This window comes from Copidosoma floridanum, unplaced genomic scaffold (assembly GCF_036245765.1).
Source record: "Copidosoma floridanum isolate Cflo_tuat_1 unplaced genomic scaffold, Cflo_Japanese_pri ptg000027l, whole genome shotgun sequence".
In the NCBI taxonomy this organism is placed as follows: Eukaryota; Metazoa; Arthropoda; class Insecta; order Hymenoptera; family Encyrtidae; genus Copidosoma; species Copidosoma floridanum.
In genome coordinates this window covers 7298295-7308397 of record NW_028321904.1, presented here as the reverse complement: position 1 = coordinate 7308397, position 10103 = coordinate 7298295, and the positions used below count along the sequence as shown (strand labels likewise).

Genomic DNA, 10103 nt, shown 5'->3' with positions numbered 1-10103 from the left:
CCTGCTTACAGTTCGTTTTCTCCCAAAAACAGGAATTGCACCTCGTTTGACCGTGTAGGAGTATCCCAGCTTGGGCTACTACATGACAGTGATGTCAATCCAAAGCGCCAGCCAATATGTAGTGTGAGGTGTATAACACGCAACGGTTTCGTTACCGTACGTGCGTTCATTGTACAGATGCTACTATAACAGCGGGTTATTCGTAACAACAGTGGAGTGAACACATTGTATATGTTGTCTCACTCTCATTGGTAGTAGCAAGAGCAGCCGAAGTAATAGCAGTGGTGGCAATGGTAGCAACAAAAACAAGTGTTTACCGTAGCGATACACCTTATCAAAAAAATGCATGAACTTCGCGCGTCTTTCTCTCATTCTCTCTATTTCTCTCTTTCACGACTGAATCATACCTTGACGCTTGCAGCAACATCGTAAACTGTCTTTACAACTGCTTGCGATCGTTCACTGTCTGCGCAGTTGCGTACGACTACTTGCGAGTGCTAGTATAGCTTAGTATATGCTCTTAAATGCGCATAACTGCTCGCAAGTGCTCGCCCCTCGCAGCCTGCACAGCGTGACTACTTGCAAGCACTCACGTCGCTAGCGTATGCTCGCAAGCGCTCGCATCTTGCAGCCTGCAGTGCCTGACTACTATGTAAGTGCCAGCATATGCTGCCCCATGCTCAGAATATCCCCACTCTGCCGGCACAGTATGCATAATGTGAATAGCTTCTTGTGACTTGTGCAACCTAACATGCTCCCTACGTTTCCCTTGCGCCTCTGGCCTGAGCCCGCGTTTTTGCTCCAAACGCTCAAAACGCACCATCTGCGTGCTCATGACTAGGCAACCCAAAAAAGCAGCCTTAAGAGAGCCAGCTATGAATTATCTTATAATATAATAATATAAGGTATCTACCTTATTATCCATAGATAATTTAAGTCTATGCAGCGCTGCAAGTGCTCTTGGCCCAGGTTATTCAAAAAAATGAGAGGAGTGCCTGATTTAATTTTTATCTGGTATAAGTTAATTATTTACAGATAAAAGGGTAGATAATTTATATTATCATATTATAAAATAATTTATAGCTGGCTCTCTTATGGCTTTTTTTAGAAACCTGGTTATAAGCACGCAGTTGGTGCATTTTGAGCGCTTGGAGCAAAAACATGGGCTCAGGCTAGAGGCGCACGAGGAACGCAGGGGGCACGTTAGGCATCGCATATGTCACAAGAGGCTATACACATCATGTATACTATGCAGGCAGAGTGTAGACATTCTGAGCATGAGGCAGCACATGCTAGCGTTCACATAGTAGTCAGGTGATTCAGGCTACAAGATACGAGCACTTGCAAGCATATGTTAGCGACGCGAGCGCTTGCAAGTAGTCGCGCTGTGCAGGCTGCGAGATGCGAGCGCTTGCGAGCATACGCTAGCGACGCGAGTGCTTGCAAGTAGTCACGCTGTGCAGGCTGCGAGGGGCGAGCACATGCGAGCAGTTATGCGCATTTAAGAGCATATACTAAGCGATACTAGCACTCGCAAGTAGTCGTACGCAACTGTGCAGACAGTGAACGATCGCAAGCAGTTGTAAAGACAGTTTACGATGTTGCTGCAAGCGTCAAGGTATGATTCAGTCGTGAAAGAGAGAAATAGAGAGAATGAGAGAAAGACGCGCGAAGTTCATGCATTTTTTTGATAAAGTGTATCGCTACGGTAAACACTTGTTTTTGTTGCTACCATTGCCACCACTGCTATTACTTCGGCTGCTCTTGCTACTACCAATGAGAGTGAGACAACATATACAATGTGTTCACTCCACTGTTGTTACGAATAACTCGCTGTTATAGTAGCATCTGTACAATGAACGCACGTACAGTAACGAAGCCGTTGCGGGTTATACACCTCACACTACATATTGGCTGGTGCTTTGGATTGACATCACTGTCATGTAGTAGCCCAAGCTGGGATACTCCTACACAGTCAAACGACGTGCAATTTTAGTGAAAACGAACTGTGAGCAGGTCTATTCCAACGCTATTTTATGCGTGCCATTGAAAACATACCATGAGATTTTTCGAGAACGCATTGATACATTTACACTATAAATTGACTATAAGCGTTTCGGCTGTTTTTTATTCCAAAAATTTCAAAATTTTAATAATGCCATGGCCTTGTAGTCGTCTGTAGAGATGTATACATTGTAGATGGTCTAAACATTTTTTTTAGTTTTAAAAACGATTTTTAAAAGGGTTTCTTATTTTGTTTACTAGTTATACGTTGGAAGGACGCACTCAAGAAAAATAAAAATATCCTTAGCCTAAGCCACCGTTCAATAGCCAGGGAGTGAAATTGATTGAACGGTTACGAGAAACTCAGGTGGAGCAGCCACTTCTGGCGTTTTGTTTGCGGGGAAAGTACACTGTTCAGCTTCCCGCTGAGTGTGTCGTCGAGCTATGGTGAGCAAGCTCCGGCAATAGTACACTGTGTTTTAGTTGGGTGAGTGGATGGTATGGCGAATGATAGAAATTTTGTTAGGTTTGCTTACTGTCTATTTTTGAAAAGGTGAGAGGACGTACAAGGTGGGAAGTCGCGAATTCAATTTCTCTAGGTGCGGTTCCCAGGTACTTCGTCTCGTAGATATTCGTCTGGAGGCTTGCTGCTCGTGCACTGGGTAAACGTCCTTGAGGATCTACGTCTCGAGGTAAACGTCCTAGTGTAGAGGCCGCTGTTCCTGGGTTATCGTCTTGAGGTTCAACGTCTCGAGATACACGTCCAGGGGAGAGGTTTGTTCCGGAAAATTTTCACTCTCTCTCTGATATTTTGGCAGCAAGTGCTGGCTTTTATAGCCGAAAAATGCCAACAGCCCGTGGTGGTGCAACAAGATTCAGGTGGGGAGCGCTAATGAGCAGTCCTCCAGTCATGGGGCTCTTTACTTATTAGTCGTATGCGTTGGGCGTTGTCGCAGCAATTCGGGTGAAAAGTAGCTGCCCCCACATTGAATTTTCTTACACTGGAGTAAGGAAAGTGAATATTTAAACTGCTTATCGCTTTCGTCTCTCCTTACAAATTGGAATTTGTAGAATTTTTACTTATTTTGTATAATCACATGATTCGCGCACTTACGCTTGGTTTGCGTGCTGGTATTGTGATTCTATCGCAAATTTATACAGTTTTTGGTGTGAGTCATAACAATTGGTCAACTTTATTAAAAGTTGCCGCAGGCTATAATCGGTACATGCGCCAATTTTAAAGTTTTTGTATAAGGTTCGATGGTACATGTTTGCTACTCGTACAATCTACAGACCAGGAGGTCTGATCTTATTTGCTGTATTATGTGTGGAAGTTTTGTGCAGTTTAGGACAGAGTTGCTTTTGCATGGATAGCTTGTGTTATTTTGACAGCTGCTTAATTATTTAGTGATCAGCCACTGCTGCGGGCTACGGCGGGCTGTGTTATCAGCAGCCTAAGAAATTGAAAAAAGATAAAGAGCACTGTATGTGCATTTTCGACACTACACTAGGCCCTAGCTAAGATTACTAATTTTTTTAAGAACTAAAATTACCATTTTGGCAGTCCACTGTATCACTACTAACGTTTTTAAGGCCATAGCATTAATTTCATTTTGACATATTTAGTTAAAAAAAAGAGCCAAATCTTAAAACTGGAAATTGTAACTGCAAGAAAGGTTGCAACTGGAAGTTGCCACTGGAAAAAAAAAGAGTGGCAAGTTTCAGTTGCAACCTTTCTTTCAGTTGCAACTTTTAGTTTCAGGTCTTGGATTTTTTTTCAGCTAAATATTTCGAAACTTAATTAACGCTATGGCTTTAAAGTCATTAGTAGTTATACAGTAGACTGCCTAGAAGGTAATTTTAGTTGTAAGTAAATTAAGTTGAAGATGTCTCAAGTCCTTTAAAATTAAACTCGAAAAAGGCAAAGGAATTGATGAACTAAACAAAATGCAACGATAAACAATAAAAAATAGAAATGAAAAGAGAGGTAAAAAAATCGAAATAAAAAATCTAAAAGAAAAAAAAAAAAAAATAATAAATATAGAGTTATAAGAAAAATAAAGTGGAAAATAATATGAAAAATATTTAAAAAATGAAATAAAAAAAGGGAATGAAATGAAAAAGACATTAAAAAATGAAATAAAATAGGAAAAAAACGAAAACAAATATAAAATAAGAATAGAAGAAACAAAATTAAAAAAAAGAAGAAAAAGGAAGAAATAAAATGTAAGAAATAAAATGAACTTTTTTTAAATTCAAAGAGTAGAAAGTAATAAAAGAAAAATTTTTTAAAAAAGAAAAATGAAAAAAAAACCTAATAAAATGAGAAAAAATAGAATAAAAGGAGAAATGAAAAAGAAAAAAAAAATTAAGAAAAATAAGAAAAGAAATGAAATAAAGGAAATTTAAAAAAAAAAAAAAAAGTTGAAAAAACAAAGCAGAGAGTATAAATGGATCATGGGATCCACGGTAAGAACAAAAATCTTCAAACATGCGATGAAAGCCAAAAACTAATTAAGTATCAGATGTGTGTCGCAAAGCATCGTGAAATAATGAAACACAATTTTAGGTAACAAGGGGGTCACGAGACCCATAGAAAGAACAAAGCTCTATAAAAGTAAGTACTGTATTTTGGTAATCCAGTAAAACAATTACTTGAAAAATAAATAGATTAAAAAACATAAAAATTAGTTTAGTACTTTTAATGATTAAACTTCGTGAAAACGTCATAAATTCATACAGTACTTTCGAAGTTCAACCATGGTAAGTACTAAAATCATTTTTTTTTTTTGGATTCGTTTTTCAAGTTTCCGTTTTACTGAATTACATAAATGCAGTACATATTCTTCTAGAGCTTTGTTTTGTCTATGGATCTCGCAACACCCTTGTTACCTGAGAAATTGTGTTTTTATTTTATGCTGTTTTTCGACACACATCTTATGTTTAATTACTTTTTGGCACGCATCTCATGTTTAAAGAACTTTGTTCTCATGATGAGTTCTATGACCCATTTATACCCTCTGGTTTAAAAATTTTTTTTTTTTAATTTTCTTTATTTCATTTTTTTTATTTTTTATTTTTATGTAATCTTTTTTGTTTTTATTAATTTTTTTTTTTAATTTTTTCTTCATTCCATCGTATTTCATTTGTGAGCTATCAAAGCTTTGAGACTTACACATAACTTTTTTTTCACACAAGTAAAGTATTTTTCAGTTATTGTTGCAAAACTTAAGTTATGACAAGATATTTATACATAATAATAGCATGTCTCATTCAATCACACCGATTATTGCATTGGCAAAGCGTCAGAGAAGAACTTTAAGGAGTTTATTACAGTTAGCAGGGTGAAGCTAGTGAGTGGTGTGGAGAGAAAAAGCATGTGGCAGTACAAATAACTTTTTTGCATGATCGCGTATGCCCATATACATGCAATTCAACCTGTTTTTTTTTATTGCAAAAATATTTTATTGATTTATCTAAAAATTAACTATCAAATAAAATTTATGGTCACACAAAAAAAATTTTGCTGAATTTTTCGGACCGTCTACTTATGAGTTCTATTTTAACTTGACTGGTCTATAGATTTGCGTGTTAAATCAAAGTTTTTTTAAAGTTTGATATTTTAAAACCAGTGTTGTATAACGGTCTAAAATTTCACATATGACTTTCTAACATTGAAACAAATATTCTGTTAAAATTTCAAGAAGATCCTACAAAAAATGCTATGTGTGACTATCGTCCTTAATTCATCCTCAAAAATCAAAAGCACAGGAAAAATGGAAAGATTCGAACAGTCACCCATTTATGTACTATACCCACCAAATGCTACCAAGCCTCACAGTACGATGGAACTGCAACTCCACTGATACCTTACCGTGACTAGAGTGATTATAGTAATTACCCGATCGAAAATTCTATCTAGGCTGCCTAGTTGGCAAGGTAGGGCCTATCTATGATGCCACGGTAGGGCCTAGGTAGGCTTGTAACGGGGCATGAGGTTGGCGCTAGCTAGTTCCTAGCTAGGTTATCTATATTTAGATATATTATTTACTTTCTACTACTTACACTTACACCAAGGTATCATGTATGAGACTATAAGTCAATGATAGTACGTTTAATCTGGATATGTATATATATATATATATATATATATATCATTTGCACACCTTAGTTAATGCGTTCTGCTGTACTGCATTTTTTTAGTTCAGTACTCATATATCCTAAAATGGGTATTTATCAATACATGTAATGTAACCTCCTTGCATTATTTTCAGTTCAAAATAGCTCAAATACTTCGTTAAATAATCGTTGAAAAATGATGGAAAGAATTCCTTATGTTTCAACAAAAAAAAGGTCCGAAAGCATAAAATTTGAGATTGTTTTATTTTTATATATAACGGCAAGTTGCTGTCAGCAACACTCCAAAAGAGAAACATACATTTGAAGAAGATGTTTCGAGTAGTCTTACAACTGTTTTTTTATATTTGAAGGATTCGACCGGTGGGAAAGTATCCAGAGTAAATAAGACACAAACTCCTTAAACTAATTTAAAATTTTCAATTCTTATGTATAATGTTCATTATAATTTCAAATACAATGAGTACTAACCGTACATTTATCGTAAGGAAATTAATTTATATTTTTATACGGCGCTGAGCTGACTAATTTTTGATGACAAAAGTTTTTTTACGTGTATTTTATTACACTAAGTTATCTTTGCTCTGAAAAAATTATATCCTAATATTAAGAATCACATTACGAGGGTACCTATGTAGGGGCTACCTAATGCCCCGTTACACGGTGTAATCTAACACTGTACATTGGCCCCACTAAGATCTTGGTAGGTTAACTATGATGCCTAGGTAGAGGTTACCTATCGCCAACTTACGATTTCTCACCGGATATGTATAAAAAATACTATTAGAATGTTAAAGTTACCTTATAAAAATAAAACAACATGCAAATTGGGATACTTTCGTGCTTATTTAATTAGAAAACTCAACGAATTGTTTTTGAAGACTGTTATAATTTTTTTTTATTTACACAGCTCAGTATAAAATGCATGTTTTAAGTTTATATATTTATATAGCTTTGTATCTTACGTAACTACAAAACAAAAAAAGTTAATGCTTATATTCTGCAAATTCTGTAGATGATATTAGGGCAGTATTTTCATTATCACTATGAGTATTTATTTTTAAACAGACATCATCGTCATTGCATTTTAATGTTAAACTGTCTTTAAAAGGATAATTATTTATGTGCGACGTGTTGGTTACGTCATCTCTACATAAATCCGTCACATTTTTTTGGCAATTGTGTTGAATACTGTTGAATTTGTTGCTATCAGGACTACTGCTCTCAATATTTGGTGGAGTCCGATAATTTCCTCGTTGATTAACTACAGTAAGAGCAATCTGCTGTGGTAGACTAAGCATTAGGGATGCCGAAAAAGGTAGTTGTTCTTGCAAATGATGTAGAGCTTCCTCCTCACTCGTCCATCGGGCTATCTGTGGTTGAACTTGAATAAAGGAATCACTAAAAAATAACAAGAGTATCCGAACCTTACAACACTAAAAAACTAAATCTAGCATTTTTAACTTAGAATTTAAACTTATATTTAAAGTTTTTTCAAGTAAACTTTAATAAATATTTTCATTACAAATTTTTAAAAACAAGTAAGTTAAGTTTGTACAATCCTTAATACAGTAAATTAGAAAATGGCTTATTTTAAGCTAGTAAAATAATGTAAAAAAAAGGCTTAGTAATTTGAGTGCATTTACCTGGCTATAGTTTTATTAAGCATTTTTTTTCTATTTTCTTAATTGTCTACTTCACAACAGCAAAAAATATTTAAAAAAATTAGTTTTACTTGTCCTAATTAAGCTAAGTACTAACGGTTTAAATGTTACATAGAACTGAAATGCATTGTTTTTTTACCAAATAAATGTGGTTCCTTAGATCAAAGATAAATATACAGAGAAAAAGTCATGGATCTATAAGTTAAAATTTCTTTATCTTAAGTAAAGACATAACAAGTAAGACAGTTTTTTGTGTTTTATTATGAACACTTGTCATTTGCTCCTGTCAAACAGCTGTAAAAATGTTTTGTTCAGAAAGTTTAGATTATTTGAATTATTGATCAGCTGATTATTTCAAAAGTGCCTAAAGTACTCTAAATATTTAAATGGACATAAGGAAATCATGGGTGTCTGGATTAAAATACTTTAGTACAGAATGTAAGCTTAGTTTTATTAAATTATAACACAAAAGCCTAAAGTGTATTGTATAATAAAAAGTGACTACTTTGGCTCATAATAAGTTTGTGAGTTATGGCTTTTTAAAAAAGCTACAAGTTAAAATATAAACTCATTATACAATATGCCACAAAAAATCAAATAAAACTTATTTTGATATCTTACATATTTTGCATAAAGAAACAAAATTGTAGTTTACAGAATCAAAGTTGCCATCGATCATATTTTTTTAACAATGACACAAAGTGTTACTGACACTTTTCGCCTATCAAGCCTTAAGTACTTTTCTGCCCTAGGTTCCAAAGTGACTTACTATGCAAAAAGTGTACCCACTGGTATAAAATTTATGAAAATATTATTAAAATAAAGTCTGAATTCTTTTTTCTTGAGCAATGGATCCGAATAATAAGCTATTTCGCTCATTTAACTAACTTTAAAGATAATGAGTTATTACATCCGAATGTTTATTTTTAAGTTAGAAGTGTTCAACAAGTTTGTTTCAGATCAATTGAGCATGTATTTGAGTATAAAATCTGTGAAAGTTTTCTATCTTGTAAGTATGTTAGGATAAAAAAACGTGTTTGAATGTCAATGACAAGCGTTGGAAAGATGTTGGAAAGGTGTAGTTTATTTTCGCTTCTAATGACGTTGAGTTTTTGAAAGACGACAGTGACTTGGAGTGACATTTTTCAAGTTAACAATCAATTTTTAATTCATTTAATAATATTCTGAAGTTGTTTTTGTCTTTGCACAAAGCTGGTTTTTTCAGCTACATTTTCGTGCAGAACCTCAAGATTATATTGTAAGATCGAAAATGTGGGTAAGAGAAAACATACAGAAAAGAAGCAAACAGCTCTACAAAACGATTCAACAAAATAAAAGCAAAAAACACAGCCACAGTAACATTAGTGGCAGCAGCAGTAGTGGCGTCTGCATCAAGACGAGCAGGCATACTGTGGTCAGGACAGACGACTTAGACATTGCCGATGACCGTAACCTCGTTAATAGCTCTGATGACCATAACCCACAGCTAACGCAGATAACAAGCCACTGTCACCCCATTCCCTGGAACGACGAGCCAAAATTACTACAGCCGCTTCTAGTCCTGATCTTCACACGATCATACTACCATGTTGATGGCTCCTTATTTTCTCAGCTTCCTAGTCCTGCTAAGCGGCAGTGTGTTTGCGCACGCCATAACTTTGTCTTCTTAGTCCTTATAAGTGGCATCGCAGTGAGACAAAATAACTTTTTTGAGGACAAAAAACTTGCCCCAAGCATAATCAGTTAAAAAAAAAAATTTGTCAATACTTTTAAGAGTTAACACCACAAGGTGTCACTGTTTTATTTTTGATGTGAAATAACCTAAAAAATTGTAGATCAAAAGTGACGAGCAAACTAATCAATAGAATTATTCTTTTTTCAAACAAGTAGTGTAAAATAGTTTTGAAGGTCACGCACTAAAAATTTAAAGTCATAAATGAAAAGTGTAAGATGAATGTTCTAAAATAGTAGACATGAAACTAAAAATAAAATATTTTAATAGATTATAAAGTATATACATTTATAGTTAGGGTCGCTGATTACGAATCTGATGTCGAAACAAAAAAATACAAAACAGTTAATTCAAAATAATAGGCATAAAAATAATGGTTTATTTATACTACCTAAAACAATCCGTACAAGTGTTTTTGGAGTCTATGGTTCTGAATGATGCATAAAAACCAGACATGTGGCACTCAGGGACTGCCGTGGTAAAGCTATTGCGTAGCATTTTGCATCAACTTATGCAAGTATAACTACGTATTGACTTTTTGTTCGTGCAGTATTTTTCTTCTTTGA

At 34.7% G+C, this 10103-nt stretch overlaps 1 protein-coding gene across 1 annotated transcript in view; it reads right to left on the bottom strand.

The window, feature by feature from the left end:
* Positions 1-7127: 7127 nt before the first annotated feature.
* Positions 7128-10103, bottom strand: part of mmd (disintegrin and metalloproteinase domain-containing protein mind-meld) — a 2100572-nt gene continuing 2097596 nt past the window's right edge. The window contains exon 27 of the mRNA XM_089595760.1: positions 7128-7542. Within this exon, the coding sequence (XP_089451886.1) occupies positions 7128-7542 (415 nt within the window). The remainder of the gene's footprint in view (positions 7543-10103) is intronic.